At 46.1% G+C, this 16,583-nt stretch overlaps 1 protein-coding gene across 2 annotated transcripts; it reads right to left on the bottom strand.

The window, feature by feature from the left end:
• Positions 1 to 10,552: 10,552 nt before the first annotated feature.
• On the bottom strand, positions 10,553 to 15,800 carry MED7 (mediator complex subunit 7). 2 transcript variants are annotated; one of them, XM_048861803.2, is made up of 2 exons: positions 15,715 to 15,800; positions 10,553 to 13,175 (listed from the first exon to the last, which is right to left on the bottom strand). In XM_048861803.2, the coding sequence occupies exon 2, from the start codon at positions 13,155 to 13,157 to the stop codon at positions 12,465 to 12,467; it is 693 nt and encodes a 230-aa protein (XP_048717760.1). In that variant the 5' UTR covers positions 13,158 to 13,175; positions 15,715 to 15,800; the 3' UTR covers positions 10,553 to 12,464. The 2 variants fall into 2 exon arrangements, with proteins under 2 accessions (XP_048717760.1, XP_048717759.1); XM_048861802.2 differs by lacking the exon at positions 15,715 to 15,800 and adding an exon at positions 14,180 to 14,307.
• Between the last annotated feature and the right edge of the window lie 783 nt (positions 15,801 to 16,583).

Below are 16,583 nucleotides of genomic sequence, written 5' to 3'. Positions count from 1 at the left end.
TGTGGGGGAAGCTATCCTGGCTAATCCACCTGACAGTGGCTCTCAAACTGCTCCACGCTAATGGAAGAGATGAGGCACAGTGGCTTACAACACCTGAGGTGTCTCTGGATGGTTCCCACAGACAATGGTTACAGATCCCCTGACAGTGGTGACTATAACCACCACAGCTATGATATGGCTTTTGTGCATATGCAGTTCTCCAGACCCCCTTGTCTCTCCTCACTCACAGGGGTTCAGTGTAGTAACATGGGCCTCACCAGTACCTTTGGAAGACTTGTTCCTGCAGTACCTGGAACTGCAAACTCACACCTTGTAGTTCTTGCCGAGTGGATCTGTCTGGGTTTTATTCAGTCCATGATCCTCCCCTCCCCTTCCCTGACCTTTCTGAGCCAGAGTCTGGACACAGTGTGAGGTGGGAGCATGTCACTGCTGCAGGCAGGGCCAGCTCTAGGCACCAGCAAACCAAGCACGTGCTTGGGGCAGCACTCCAGCCTTCTTTTTTTTCGCTTCAGCGGCATTTTACTTGGGGCGGCAAAAAACCTAGAGCCGGCCCTGGCTGCAGGGTCACAAACCAGATTACTGCCTGTCTGTGTCTGGCTGCAGAACGAAACCTGGCTGGTCTAATGAGCCAGCATAGGGCAGCTGGCATTGCCTGGTAGAGGCAATACTAGGAGAAAATGGTGACAGACTTCTCCTGAGTGATTCCATTTGCATGAAGATGCTGTAGTTTGAAAATTCCCTAATGGGCACATATTCTGGGCTAGATTCTCAAGATAACCCTCAGGGCATGTGAAATTCACCCCCTGTGCAGAGATCCAGCACAAAGTATATGCACCACTTATATCCTGCTCACTTTGAATCCCATTGATCATTTAAGAGCCAACTTGTGCTGGACCTAAGAAGCACGGAAGGAAGCGGAGAAGTGAGCTGTAGCTCACGAAGGCTTATGCTCAAATAAATTGGTTAGTCTCTAAGGTGCCACAAGTTCTCCTTTTCTTTTTGCGGATACAGACTAACATGGCTGCTATTCTGAAACCTCTTTTTATTGGTGTATACTAAAGAGGATGTGACACAGATTCCCACACCTGAGCCATTCTGTTTAGGTGACAAATCTGAGGAACTGTCCCAGGTTGAGTTGTAAATAGAGGTGGTTTCGGAACAAACTGGTAAATTAAACAGTAATAAGTCACCAGGATCAGATGGGATTCACCCAAGAGTTCTGAAGGAACTCAAATATGAAATTGCAGAACTATTAACTGTGGTCTGTAACCTATGATTTAAATCAGCTTCTCTGCCAGATGACTGGAGGCAAGATAGTGTAACACCTATTTTTACACAAAAGCTCCAGAGGCAATTCTGGCCATTACAGGCTGGTAAGATTAACTTTAGCACCAGGCAAATTATTTGACTATAATACAGAACAGAATTATCAGACATATAGATGAAGATTATTTGTTGTGGTAGAGTCAACATGACTTTGGTAAAGGGAAGTCATGACTCACAAATGTATTAGAAATCTTTGAAGGGGTCAAAAAACAAAACAAAACACATGAGAAGTAATTCTTCCACTCTACTCTGCATTGCTTAGGCCTCAACTGGAGTATTGTGTCCAGTTCTGGGTGCCACATTTCAGGAAAGATGTGGACAAGTTGGATAAAGTCCAAAGAAGAGCAACAAAAATGATGAAAGGTCTAGAAAACATGACCTGTGAGGGAAAATTGAAAAAATTGGGTTTGGTTAGTCTGGAGATGAGAAGATAGAGGGGATGTGATAACAAGTTTTCAAGTACATGAAGAGTGATACAAGCAGGAGAGGAAAAATTGTTCTCAACTTCTGAGGATAGGACAAGAAGCAATGGGCTTAAATTGCAGCAAGGGAGGTTTAGGTTGGACATTAGGAAAAAATTCCTGTCAGGGTGCTTAAGCACTGGAATAAATTGCCCAAGGAGGTTGTGGAATCTCCATCACTGGAGTTTTTAAAGAGCAGTTTAGACAAACACCTGCCAAGGGTGGTCTAGATAATACTTAGTCCTGCCATGAGTGCAGGGGACTGGACTAGATGACCTCTCAAGGTCCCTTCCAGTCCTATGATTCTATGTGGACAAGGGGGATCCAGTGCATACAATGTACTTAGACTTTCAGAAAGCCTTTGACTAGGTCTTTCACCAAAGTCTCTTAAACAAAGTAAACTGTCATGGGATAAGAGGGCAGGTCCTCTTATGGATCAGTAACTGGTTAAAAGATAGGAAACAAAGGGTAGGATAAATGGTCAGTTTTCAGAATGAAGAGAGGTAACTAGTGGTATCCCACAGGGATCTGTACTGGGACCAATGTTATTTGACATATTCATAAATGATCTGGAAAAGGGGGTGAACAGTGAGGTGGCAACATTTGCAGATGATACAAAATTGCTCAAGATAGTTAAGTTCAAAGCATCCTGCAAAGAGTTACAAAGGGATCTCACAGAACTGGGTGACTGGACAACAAAATGGCAGGTGAAATTAAATGTTAATAAATACAAAGTAACGCACATTGGAAAACATAATACCAACTATATATATATATATAAAATGATAGGATCTAAATGAGTTGTTACCACTTAAGAAAGAGATCTTAGAGTCATTGTGGATAGTTCTCTGAAAACATCTGTTCAGTGTGTAGCAACAATCAAAAAGCTAACAACATTAGGAACTATTAGGAAAGGAAAAGATAAGAGAGAAAATATCATAATGCTAAAATGAATCCAGGATACTCCCACACCTTGAACACTGTGTGCAGTTCTGGTCACACCATCTCAAAAAGGTATATTAGAATTGAAAAAGGTACAGAGAAGGGCAACAACAATGATTAGGGGTACAGAACAGCTTCCGGATGAGGAGAGATTAAAAAGACTGGGGCTGTTCAGTTTGGAAAAAAGACAACTAAGAGGGGATATGAGAGAGGCCTATAAAACCATGACTGGTGTGGAGAAAGTGACTAAGGAAGTGTTATTTACTCCTTCACCCAAAGAAATTAATAGGCAGCAGGTTTAAAAGAAAGTATTTCTTCACACAACGCGCAGTCAACCTGTGGAACTCATTGCCAGGGGAAGTTGTGAAGGCCAACACTATAATTGGGTTCAAAAAAGAATGAGATCCGTTCATGGAGGATAGGGTCCATGAATGGCTATTATCCAAGATGGTCAGGGATGCAACTCCATGCTCTGGGTGTCCCTAGCCTCTGCCAGAAGCTGGAATTGGGATACAGGGTATGGATCACTTGATGATTACGTGTTCCGTTCATTCCTTCTGAAGCACCTGGCACTGGCCACTGCCAGAAGACAGGATACTGGGCTAGATGGACCATTGGTCTAACCCAGCCTGGCCATTCTTATGTCCTACGTACAGGGAACAGATTCACCCTGGATGTTCAGTTCCAGTTCCACCTTCCTTGAAAAGTGCTGGGCAGGTAAACTTGCAAATACAATGTCCAGTCTAACATGCAAGTGGCCAGTTAAGTGGCATAAACCCTTTGAAAATGTAACAGAGCTTTTAGTGAGCTAGCTCTCTCTTGCTTTCTTGACTGAGCACGTGCATGAGCATACCCACCATGAGACAATAGAACAGTGGATAAAATACAGAACTCACTTTAAAAATGCTGTGGAAACCCCCAATGCTCCTTATAACCATCTTCCCTTTTGAATAATACATGGCATCAGGTTGCATTTCCTGTTTGAATTACCACGAATATCATTCTGCACTCCCACCAGATTACACAACTTCAACGTTCACTTCTATATTTAATTCACATATTTGTGTATGAGAAGTTTTGTCTAATCACCTAATTCAGTCGTAAAAATCCCTTCAGTTTCCCTGCAAGTCTAGTGTACTCACAGACAAAACCAGCACACAAGAGCTGTAGAAAGCAGCAGTATTTCTGTGCCAGCTAGACTGTTTCTCTCTGTAACAGTTACAGGATATTGTGTATTTACTAAAAGAAAAGGAGTAATTGGTAATTGGTTAGTCTCTAAGGTGCCACAAGTACTCCTTTTCTTTTTGCAAAGACGGACTAACACGGCTGTTACTCTGAAACCTGTGTATTTACTGCACCTCCAGTGCATTAAATCTTTTGTGCTAAGGGTGTTAATCAAAGTCATTCCTGGTCAGATAATCCAAATGTCAATCAAAGCTAGCCCTTAACCGGGCACAAAAAAGGGGAGCTTTGAATACTCATTCTAGCACCTCACATTTCAAAGGAAGCTTCCTCTCAAATAAAATAGAAGGCTATTGATACCCTAAATTCCTCACTCAAGTAACTCCTAACGCTACTGGGGTAGAATGCTCTGCAGTGGGTGTTAATACTTCCCAATGCAATTTTTCCAAACAGGTCCAATATAAATGAGCGTTTGTATGGGAAAGAAGATTAATATTAGGTAGCAGTTAGTTAAGCTAATCCTGACCTTTTCCCAGTGAAAACAAAGTCTTACACCTTTAACCTTGATTTAGCTGGGCAAGATGGATGTGTTAGCATCCAGGAAAAGCATAATGCAGACAGACTACTGATGAAACTTTTACAAAAATGAAAGTAGGTCTTTCAATACATTTCTAAATGACACGGCGACATAGATCTTGGAACCCAGGCGAAACAGTATGGAAAGGAAAAAGTTCTGTGCATTTGCTGTTTGTCAGTAGGCCTTTCAGACCCCGCTGCTCACGGTTCACATTTGGATGGTTATTTCTGCAACCACAATGCCCAGAAATTTATTTTTTATAAAACAAAACGAAAGCTAGAGGAGCTCCACAGAAGGGTATTGAGCCGCTCTGGCTTATTATTTACATTGCAGAAGATTGCAGCGGCTGTGACAAATTACAACACTGTGACACATGACCAGCCTTCTTTAGGAGACATCCAGTTTAGTCCATATTTAGTTACTCTCCAGGAAAACTCAGTAACTATTATGCATCCGATGAAGTGAGCTGTAGCTCACGAAAGCTTATGCTCAAATAAATTTGTTAGTCTCTAAGGTGCCACAAGTCCTCCTTTTCTATTATGCAGTAGTTACCTATCACAGCCCCATCCACTATCTGTTATTCTCTTATTCACCTTAGTTACCTGTAAATAGGTACATTAGGATCCTCTTCAGGATGAAGCAAGGAGCAATGGTGATCACTGAAAAAGAGGCAGAGAACAGTCTTCTTTAAACTTTCCAAGGGCTTGAAGAAAAAAAATGTTCATTTCCGAAAAAACTTATGATTTTCACTTTCCAAATGATGTCAGTTATTGCCATACTGAATACTCTCTCATAGCCCTAATGAGGGTTGCCTTTTCCTGTAGTTAGCCCTTTGCTCCTTTCTCCTTGTCCACATTAGCAATGGCTGCACCTGAAATGGGTTAGCTTCAAAAGCAAACTGTTCAGCAGTATTTCAGAAACCTTAGTTAAAACCTGCTTGACCACAGGAGATTTTAATCAAGGTCCTCAAAGCCTCAGAGGACAAATTCACCCAAGAGTTACTAAAGCATATACAGTACCTTGATGGGGAACTTTCAACCGAAAGTAGCAACTGCAGAAAGCAACTGTCGCTTCCCTTATGATTGGGTAAGTACATTGTTGTGATGTTATTTTTGTTATCAACATGGTATTTACAGGGTAAAACGACATTCTGACCCACCACTCCTCTCAATGGAGAGCCTGATAAGGCAGAACCTGCAGACAAAGATACAACAGTAATTGAAATGGGGATAGGATACAATTCAGTGTAATGGGGCTTGCCTTACATCTCAGTCACACCAGCATCCCAATAAGCTTGCCACATATTTCCATTTCAGGTGGGTCTATTGATGTGTGTTCCCCCCCCAACCGCCAAATCAGGGTGAAGATGACAGCAGGACACATACCAAAGCCATGGTGCTTTTGCCCAAGATGTGGTTCTGTCCAAGCACAGGAAGCACCCATGTGCCCAGCTGCCGCACAGTCTCACCCTCCTGACCCTAGCCAGGACAATGCAGGGAGAGAGAGAGCAGTTCTTTGATCTGTCCAGCTTACATATGGTTGATTCTCTCAGCAGCTGTGTGTGCGGCTCCCTGACCTAACCGGAATTCAGTTGTCAGGACCCAGGACAGTTTGGGAAGCATGCAAAGGCTCACAGTCTGCACTGATGTTGGTGTTGCTCATCTCTGGGGGAAGCTATCCTGACTAATCCTCCTGACAGCGGCTCTCAAACTTCTCCATGCTCATGGAAGAGGCACAGCGTGTTACAGCCCCGAAGGGTCTACTGATGGTCCTCACAGGCACTTTTCTGCAGGACATCCCAAGACAGCGATGACAACCACCACCATAGCTATTATACGGCTTTTGTCTATATGCAGTTCTCCAGACCACCTTGTAACTGATTACTCACAGTATGAGCCTCACCTGTATCTTTGCAAGACTTGTCCCTGCGGTACCTGGAACTGTTAACTCATGCCCTGTAGTTCTTGTTGTGTGGATCTGGCAGGGTTCTACTCAATCCATGACCCTCATCCATTTTTCTGCCCTTGCTGGGCCAGAGGCTGGACACAGCGTGAGGCGGGAGCATGTTACCGCTGTGGGGACACAAATGTTACTGGGTGTTTGTCTCTGTGATGGGTAACACGACTGGTCTGATGAGCCAAAATAGGACAGTTGCTATGGGCTGGTCTCTTGGTGGAGGCAATACCAGGTGCAAATGGTGGCACAGACCTCTAGGTCCCACTTACATGGGGTGGTTTGAAAATTCCTTGATGCACACAATTTCTGGACTTATTCCTCAAGCTAATCCTGCTGAAATTCAAAAAGAGGGCCAGCACAAATTCAGAGCGCAAGTCCTGCTTATTCGTTTTCTCCTTTCGTTGAGCAGGATTTAGACCTCCTGCTGACTCCGTACACAGGGTTGAACTTTCTCCTGGACCTTCTGTGGCACTTTCCTTTAAAAGTGGTTGGGAGCTGCCGCACCATTGCGCCTGAAATGGTGTTTGCATGTGGCCAGGTTAGTAGCACAAACTCTTTGGAAATTTAGCAACCCTTTAAGTGAGCTCTTCCCCCCCCCCTTGATTTAGGGTGTTCTCACGCACTACGAAACAACAAACTACAGAACTCATTCTAGATGCTGTGAAATCCCCCACTGACCCTGTAGCCCCATCATCTTCATCGGAGAAAAAAAAGCCCTTGGGCAGCAATTCCTTTTAGAATGACTACCATTCTAGCACTCCACCTCCTCGTAGAAAGAAAAGGAGGACTTGTGGCACCTTAGAGACTAACCAATTTATTTGAGCATGAGCTTTTGTGAGCTACAGCTCACTTATGCTCAAATAAATTGGTTAGTCTCTAAGGTGCCACAAGTCCTCCTTTTCTTTTTGCGAATACAGACTAACACGGCTGTTCCTCTGAAACCTCCTCGTAGATTACACAGCTGCCCAACTCATATCAATGCAGTTTAGATTATTATTCCGTTATTTTGTATTATTATGCTGGAGGCTGGTGGTTGCTGCCAGCAAGCGTCTCTGACCTATGCCACAGACCTCCTTGCAGATGGGGGGACTGCTAGCCACCTTTCATTCAGCCTAACTTGAGAAGCAGTTGAATGCTATTTAGTTTAGTGACAGCTAAAATAGAAGTCAACACCCAATGCATAGAGCAGCATGGAAAGCCTGGAGTATAAGCTGTGCCATGCTAGCTCAGAGATTTCCCTGAGACTGACAGCAAAATTCAGGGGGCAGGACATTGATTTGATTGCACCTGTGTGTGTCTGCACAGGAAAGGTACAGCAAAGCAGGGAGAAACCCAAATCAGCATTGTAGTAATGTAGTGGGGCTCTAGCAAGAAGCCAAGACTTCTTTTGGGAACAGGAATAGCAAGAGGCAGACTTGGATTTCTGAACAAGGACATTGTCTCCTGTTTATTCATACTGTGTTCAGGTTAACAGGACTTTGTACATTTTTCATAAACGGGGATTCACCGTAGAAATACCCGACCAGCATTTTCTCCTCCTAACAACTAATCCCAGTAAGGCCCTGAATACTGGCTAACCGCTTGGGGCAAGGTGCACTGGTACTTTGGTTTTGAACGTCTTCCTTTAATTCACATATTCTGAGTAAGAGAAACTTTCTGCAGCCACCTAATCCCGCAGTAACAAACACTTGGGTTTTCCTGTAATTCTAACACATTCACAGGTACATCCAGAGCACAGAGTTCTAGAAAGCAGCTACATATCTGGGCCAGAAAGAGTCTTTGTCTATAACTGCTACAGGACACTCCAAACTTATTACCATTCTTCATACAGAAGATTTAACGTAAGTCATTGGTAGTCAGACGATCCAAAGCCACCCCATCACTGGACACCATCAGCCGACGGGGAGCTTTGGATATTCATTCTAACTCCTTATATTTCAAAGGAAACTGCTTTTGGCATAACTGGTACTATAAACATCCTATGAAATGAAATGTTTCAATTGCTTGAATTCCTCACTCAAGCACCTACTGATGCTACAAGAAAAGGAGTACAGCTCACTTCATCGGATGCTGTAGCTCACGAAAGCTTATGCTCAAATAAATTGGTTAGTCTCTAAGGTGCCACAAGTACTCCTTTTCTTTTTGCGAATACAGACTAACACGGCTGTTACTCTGAAAACTGATGCTACACAGGCAGAATTCCAATGCAATTTTTTTCCAACCATCTTGAGTATAGATTAGGGTGTGTCTAAACTGGAAAAGGAGATCAAGGTTAGGTAGGAGGCTAACATAGGTTGGGTAATCCTGTCCTAACCATGACCGCTCTTCCTAAAATAGACAAACCTTACACCCAATCACAACAATGGGCAATTTTGCAAAATTAAGAAAAGGCAACAGGTTGTTAAATTAAGTGAGGACATGAAAATTTTGTCCAACAGGAGAAACTCCTTTTTCCAACTCTGTCATCCCAACAAATGACTATTTTTAATTGTCCATTCTGACAAATAAAAAGGAAACTGAATTCACAAGAAAACATAACTACATTACATCAAATAATATGAAGGAAACAAGCACTGGCTCCAAAACAATGGTGGATGGTAGAATATTTTTGATGGTTCTCCGCCCATTTTCCCCTTTTGCTTAGCCACATTGCATAGATATCAGAAAAGTGATTATCCTAATGTGTACTGCAGAATGGAAGAGGAAAAGGAGACAGAGGGCTAGAGAGTTCTTAGGAGAACAATCAGTTTTTATTAATCGATTCCCTAGTTTTTATAATTTAAATTACCCCCAAAACATACCTCAAATTATTAATTTTTTGATCAAATGTAATTTTGGCTACTTCCATGTGGTGGAACACAGACTGGTCACAGTATTTTTGCAGCAGATTAATAATCATCCAGGTAAGTCTATAGGTCACCAAAAAACATTGGAAAACCCCACCTGCTAAACCGCTGCAGGGCGGTGCAGCGTGTTATTAAACAAACACTCAAGAAATAGGTAAGGTGACCGGCCTACTGGACAACTTCACAGGACCATTGTTAGTGCACCTTTCCCTTGAACAGGGTACAGGGAGTGCGGTATTTTCAGAATGCATTTCTAAATGTGTTTGAGCCCAAGAATGGGCAGGGGGCAGTAATCAATGCAAACTGTCCCATAAATCTGTTGGCCCTAACCATCGATACTGTTTGATGCCCATATAAAGATCTGATAGTGCATTATGTGATCCTAGGAGTGGTGTTATATTTTCAAAAATGTTAGGACTCAGGCAGAGTAATTGGAAAGGTTTCCATTAGCACTTTAGAAGGCACATCATTAAAAAGGTTAAATTACACAGAATAAAACTGAAAGTCATCTTGACCTCCGATAATAACAGTAGTTTTCAGTTATTGCTCATTGCTTCATTTTGTACAGCCAAGTGTGGCTAGGGAGCCAGATTTTGAAAGATTTTTCAATAGGACTTAAACATGTATCCTGCTTAGGAGGTGCTTTTGAAATTCCTACTAGCTGCCTGTCTGGATCTTTATGCAGCTGAATACCTTTGTAAAGCTGGCCCAAGGTTTACTTTTTTCATTCTTCTGGTGGAACGTTGATGGGAGACGCTGCTTTTTTCTAATCTTGCCTCAAAGGGTCAGTAGTGGCCATATAAAATTTCTGTTACTAGCTGAGAAGTTTTATTGTATGATCTTAAAAATTACTTTATCTCAAAAATATGTCAATAATCATGTTACATGACTGTGTACGAAATCTTAGAATTAAACCTTGACCGTGGATTTAAATTAACAAAACATATTTCTGAACCACCCATCTTAACATTTCCGTAGCTAAGGAGTTAGAGTAGTGCAAAATTGTTATTTACAGCTCCCTTGAAACCAATAAGCATATAGATGGCCTCTGAAACCCAAAAGAGATACTGGGCACTTTAATAAATGAGCAAGTATGATTAGACATACGCAATTTGGTTTTGAACCTTAAATGTCAAAGTTCAGGATCTAGTCATTCTTGTTAGCTGTGACCGAACACTTCCAGACCTCTCTAATCAGGGTTCAGAACCAAATAAAGAGCTTACCCAGACATTCATTTTATACAGAAAGCACAGGTTAATAGATTCTTCAGTTGAATGACCTTTATTTCAACATTATCTGCTACAAACTTATTAAAAGCATTGTTTAAATTTCAGCAACTGTCCACAAGATAAAGATTGCCCTGACTGGTGACTCTACTGGCAGTAGAGATGGGCATAGGTCTCAACTCACTACAGCAAATTGGGGCACTTCATCGCTGCTAGCAATATACTTTTGTGATTAAAGTGTGTGATCCTGCTCCTACTGAACTTAGTGTCAAAATTTCTCATTGATTCCAGCGGGAGGAGGATCATGGTTGAAGGTCTTCATTTTACAACAGTCTGTCAACCTAGGAAGTTTTTACACCAAAAAAATTATGTACAACGCCATTGAAATGACCTGAATCAGTCTTTAAGTCCAAGATACAGTGGGTGAGATTTTTAAAAACAAAGAATTTAATCAGAGACAAGTCTCAAGGGGTTTTGAAGTATAAGTCTTTTCATCTGTTTGCAAATGTAAGTTTTTATTTTAGAACCTTCCTGTTTTTCCTGCCTGCATGTTATTAGAGGATAAGTGGGTAGGAGTAACATGTATGCTGCTCTAGTTTCAGTTGGGAAATAGTACTCAATGAGGTTTCATTGCAAAGGGCATGGATATTGTACTAACGTTACTCCCTGAAAGTCTATGATGTTTCTAAAACGAACAAGTGGGGGGGGGGGGGGGAGAGTCACGGATATACACTGGTGCATCACATGGAATCTAGCATGTAAAAGGGATTACGGGAGGCTGCAACATTCTGAAAAATAGTTGCACAAAAAAGGTTTTTTTGTTTTTGTTTAACAATTGTACTGTACCAGGGCCTCACGTCTCAGTCACTTAAAGGAATTAGATTAAGTTTTATTCAAAACAGGCTGTAAAGTCTTTGTACAAAATGGATTTTTTGCTGGGATTAATTTGTTAGTGTTCACAAGACGAAAATAATAAATACTAAAAATTATTGGTTAAATCCTCCTGTCTTTACACAGGGCTTGATTCTGTGACTTGATCCTGGCTAAGAGGGAAGTGGCACGTGCTCTCACGTCAGCTATTTTCAGTGAACGTGTATATTTAATTCAGAGTTAGCATTTAAAGAATATTCCCCGTTATGTTTAAAGGAGTGAGTATCTAGGTATCTCCTGTTTTAAAAGAATTACTGCTTATTAGTCTTTGGAAAATTTAAATCTATTGTGTTATCGAGACTGTCTCATGCACAGAGTTTATTGTAGAGTTACTTATGAATGTTAGGCTACCAACACTGAATTTTTAAGCCACTAATGAAAGTAAGCATTTTTACACAAGAATTATATTGACTTTACAAAACTAAAAAGGAGAGAATGAAATTTTGACCTACCAACATTGTCAGCAATAATAATAAACCCATCTTTTATACCAGAATATACTTTTATATAGTTACTTACCATAACATTTTTACAAGGTACTTTTAACTTATTTGAAATTGTCAACTCCAGATTTCCTACAGAGGCTGATCTTTTCTCAATCCCATATTTTATGGAAATTCACAAAATAAGTGCATCTATAAAACCAGCAAATGATTGATGAAAATATAATAAAGCCATGGAATAAAGCTTACTTCAACTGACATGATGCACTTATTTCAACAAAATATTATAAGACTTATTCTTTTCTGTTCTGAACAGCACGCCACACAAATTGCATCTACAAAATATCAAGCAAGGCTTCTGTTTGTTTGGTCACCTGCAAAATCCTTACCTAGGATTACAAAAATAAAGACTTCTGGGTTATTTTATATACACTAAATTCCGTGATTGTTTATTTACATAGATACCAAAAGCAGAAGAAAAAGAAATCCAACAAAAAACCCCATGCCATATGACCTCTAGCATCAAGTCCACTTCTTGACCCCAAAACTGTATACAATTACAATACAGTCACTTTTCATGTCATTTCATCAATAATGCTACACATAGCAGCGTCTTTGTCTAAAACCTGATCTTTCTTGCAGCCAGCGCGCTCTCTCTGCTGTTCATTCTGTCCAATACAATTGTTGCGGTCATCAGTATCCATGGGCTCAGTTTTTAATCTCATCCCACCCTCTGAATGAGGCAAATCATCAGGTAAGGAGGCCAGGCAGTTCTGGATCATTTCTACAACTCGCTCTAAATGCTTCTGAAACCTCTCAGCAGTCTCCAAACGCTGACGTTTCTGCACCTCCATCATAACCCTTAGAGTCTCCCTGGCTTGGTGGGGTCGATATTCATTTATAAGATGATGGACATGGACAAAAAGCAGTTTTAAGTCTTCCAGTTTCTCCTCCCGTTTTATGCTGCCTGGGCTCCTTATCAAGATATCCAAGAGGTCCAAAAAGTTTATCAGGATAGACATATTGAGTTTCCTTAGTTCCTTCTTGTGGTCAAACTGCATGGGATGCAATCGTTCAATGCCTTGGCTTTCCAAGGGTCGAATAATGAGATCATCACACTGGAATTGGTTACCAAACATCATGTAGCTGTCTTTCACAGGTGGTGGAGGCTTAGGGGCTAGACCTTTCCGAATATTTTCATCTGTATATTCCTTTATATACTGCATTGGAGGTGGAGGGAGAGCACTCACTTGCTGAGGTTCACCCATTGTGGCGCATGAAAGTACCTGTGGAATAACCCATAAAAATGTAGGATTAGGCTAGTTATAAATTAGTTTTACAGCATATCTAAATATAGTGCAGCTACCTCTTTCAGCAAATGTGATGTAAGGTCACTGCTAGAAAGATACCACCTGTCCCATCAAGATCTCCAATTAGACCTTGGCTTTCAATATTACAGTGATTTCTTTAATCACTTCTTATGCTGGCAACTATAGGAAAATGGACTACTATAAATGCTACAAGATATATTTTTAAAACCAGTGTTGTTCTTTAGATCCAAATTTAGTATTTACCAAGCATGGTAGGGACTGGTCTATCAAAATTACAAGCTGAAGTTCTTGGTTTATCCACAGAACAGGTATGGCAACAGAACAGGCTTTTCTCCCACTAGTTAATGTACCCTGGTCTCGAAGGGCTTCTAGAGGCACAAGCAGGGTTCAGCCTTGACACTCATTCAGTGCTTGGGATCTCTGCTCAGACTGTAGATGAGGGTGCTATGTTTGGTGTTTTTTGAGAGTCAGACGCTTGTCCGCTACAAATGAGGCAGAAACCTTCCTAAATTTCACACAGGCCAGTAAGCAGCCATCGGATGTAGACACTTTCCATCCCTGCCACCTTAAGCCACATCGGACTGGTCACAAAGATAAAAGGTTCCATCACGTCCATAACCAGCCCCCTGACCACACAGCCCCCAGCTTTGGATGAGTCACTCCAACGATCAATTTAAAATCAGACACAGCATAACTCCCCTTCAAAAAGACAAACTTTAAATCCTTCCCTTTAAATGGATCCAAAATGAGGGAGGATCCCCAACTCTCATCCTTGCGAGTGAGGCTGGGGCACTGAGTTGTCAACACACCACCCTGATATGGTCTGCCCTGGGCAGTGACAGGCCGCACCCATCCCCAAGCCCTTGTCAGCAGTGAGCAAAGCCCCAGCCCGGGGGAAGGGTGGTACAGCGGTTAGAGCATTTGCCTGGCACCAAGGAAACCTGGCTGTAATCACCCACCTCTCCACTCATTTCCTGCATCACCTGAGGCAAGTCACTGCGCCCCTGGCAGTGAGGAGGAACCACTAGGGGCTGCGAGCGGCCCAGTGCCTCCGGCGACAGGCCCTGTACATCTTAGGCGAGCCCCGACACCACTGCCAGCACCTGCCTGGGGTTGGCTGGGCACAGGGGTGCTGGGGGGAAGAGGCAGGCTCTGTAGTGCCCGGAGGGAGATGGGGGAAGGGGGCAGGCTCTAGAGTGCCCAGAGGTTGCCCGGGGGGAGGGGCGGCTGGGCTCTAGGGTGCCCGGAGGGAGCTGGGGGGAGGGGCAAGGAGCTGGGCTCTGTGGTGTGGGGGGTCAGGCTCTAGGGTGCCCAGAGAGAGCTGGAGGGGGGGGCAGAGGCTGGGCTCTGTGGTGAGGGGGGGAGCGGGCAGGCTCTGTGGTGGGGGGGGCGGTTGGGCTCTAGGGTGCCCGGAGGGAGCTGGGGGGGAGGGGCAAGGAGCTGGGCTCTGGGGGGGGGGCGGCTGGGCTCTGTGGGGGGGGGGCGGCTGGGCTCTGTGGTGGGGGGGGCGGCTGGGCTCTGTGGTGGGGGGGGCGGCTGGGCTCTAGGGTGCCCGGAGGGAGCTGGGGGGGAAGGGCAAGGAGCTGGGCTCTGTGGGGGGGGGCGGCTGGGCTCTGTGGTGCGGGGGGAGGGGCAAGGAGCTGGGCTCTGTCGGGGGGCGGCGGCGGCTGGGCTCTAGGGTGCCCGGAGGGAGCTGGGGGGGAGGGGCAAGGAGCTGGGCTCTGTGGGGGGAGGGGCAAGGAGCTGGGCTCTGTGGTGAGGGGGGGGGCGGCTGGGCTCTAGGGTGCCCGGAGGGAGCTGGGGGGGAGGGGCAAGGAGCTGGGCTCTGGGGGGGGGGGCGGCTGGGCTCTCTGGTGCGGGGGGGGGCAAGGAGCTGGGCTCTGTGGTGGGGGGCGGCGCTGGGCTCTAGGGTGCCCGGAGGGAGCTGGGGGGGAGGGGCAAGGAGCTGGGCTCTGTGGGGGGGGGCGGCTGGGCTCTGTGGCGGGGGGGGCGGCTGGGCTCTAGGGTGCCCGGAGGGAGCTGGGGGGGAGGGGCAAGGAGCTGGGCTCTGTGGTGGGGGGGCGGCTGGGCTCTGTGGTGGGGGGGCGGCTGGGCTCTGTGGTGGGGGGGGAGGGGCAAGGAGCTGGGCTCTGTGGGGGGGGCGGCTGGGCTCTGTGGTGCGGGGGGGGCGGCTGGGCTCTAGGGTGCCCGGAGGGAGCTGGGGGGGGAAGGGCAAGGAGCTGGGCTCTGTGGGGGGGGGCGGCTGGGCTCTGTGGTGCGGGGGGAGGGGCAAGGAGCTGGGCTCTGTGGGGGGGGGCGGCTGGGCTCTGTGGTGCGGGGGGGGGCAAGGAGCTGGGCTCTGTGGTGCGGGGGGGCGGCGGCTGGGCTCTGTGGCGGGGGGGGCGGCTGGGCTCTAGGGTGCCCGGAGGGAGTGGGGGGGAGGGGCAAGGAGCTGGGCTCTGTGGTGCGGGGGGGGAGGCGCTCCACGTGCAGGCCCCTCGGACCCAGCGCTCACCTGGCGGCGGCGGCGGCGGCTCCCCTGACCGTCCCGGCAGCAGAGACAAGCGCAGCCTCCCGCCGACCCCCACCGCTCCGTCCCGCCCCCACTTCCGGCGACCGCCGCGCCTTCCTTTCTCCCATTGGCTCGCGGGGACGGCCGTGGGGCGCGGACGTCGCCGTTTGACTGGCTCTTCCCAACGCCAGTCACACACCTGCCCCGCCCCTTTGCTGTCGGCTGGCTCCGCCGGCGCAGCGCGGAGCATGCTGGGAGTGGATGCCAACGGGGGGGGGTGGGGACGGAGGGACGCAGCTGTGCTTGGCGCGCATGCGCACGGGGTGCCTGGCTCAGTGTCTCTGTCTGGGGCCATCTTCCCTGGGCAAAGGGCAGGGTCACAAGGGGGGTGGCTCTCCCTCCCTCCAACCCTGGGCCCCATTGCACCCCCAAATCCCCCCCTTAGTTGCACCTGCACCTCAGGAGCACTGGCTGCTTCCTACTCCTGGCCGGTGGGGGGTGAATGCCTGTGGCCCGCGAGGGGGCGGCGGAGCCGAACCCCCCGGCGGTGCGGGGCCCGGGGCTCCCACCTCAGGCCAAAGCAGGACCCCCTGCTTGTTTTCATCTCTGCTCCCGAGTGCGCTGGAGGAGCAGCTGCCGACGCTCCCTGCTCCGGCCTGCTGCTTGCCCCGAGTCCCCGAGGCCAGGGCCAGCAGGGACCAGATCATCCGGTCTGACCCGGTGTGAGAACTGCCCCCAAAGAATTCCTCAGGCAGATCCTGTTGGAAAACATCCAGTTTTGATTTTAAAGTGATCGGTGATGGAGAACCCACCTAGACCCCCCAGGAAATTGTCACAGTGGTTAAAAGAAAAGGAGTACTTGTGGCACCTTA

Source organism: Caretta caretta, chromosome 8 (assembly GCF_965140235.1).
Source record: "Caretta caretta isolate rCarCar2 chromosome 8, rCarCar1.hap1, whole genome shotgun sequence".
In the NCBI taxonomy this organism is placed as follows: Eukaryota; Metazoa; Chordata; order Testudines; family Cheloniidae; genus Caretta; species Caretta caretta.
This window is presented reverse-complemented; position numbering and strand designations above follow the sequence as displayed.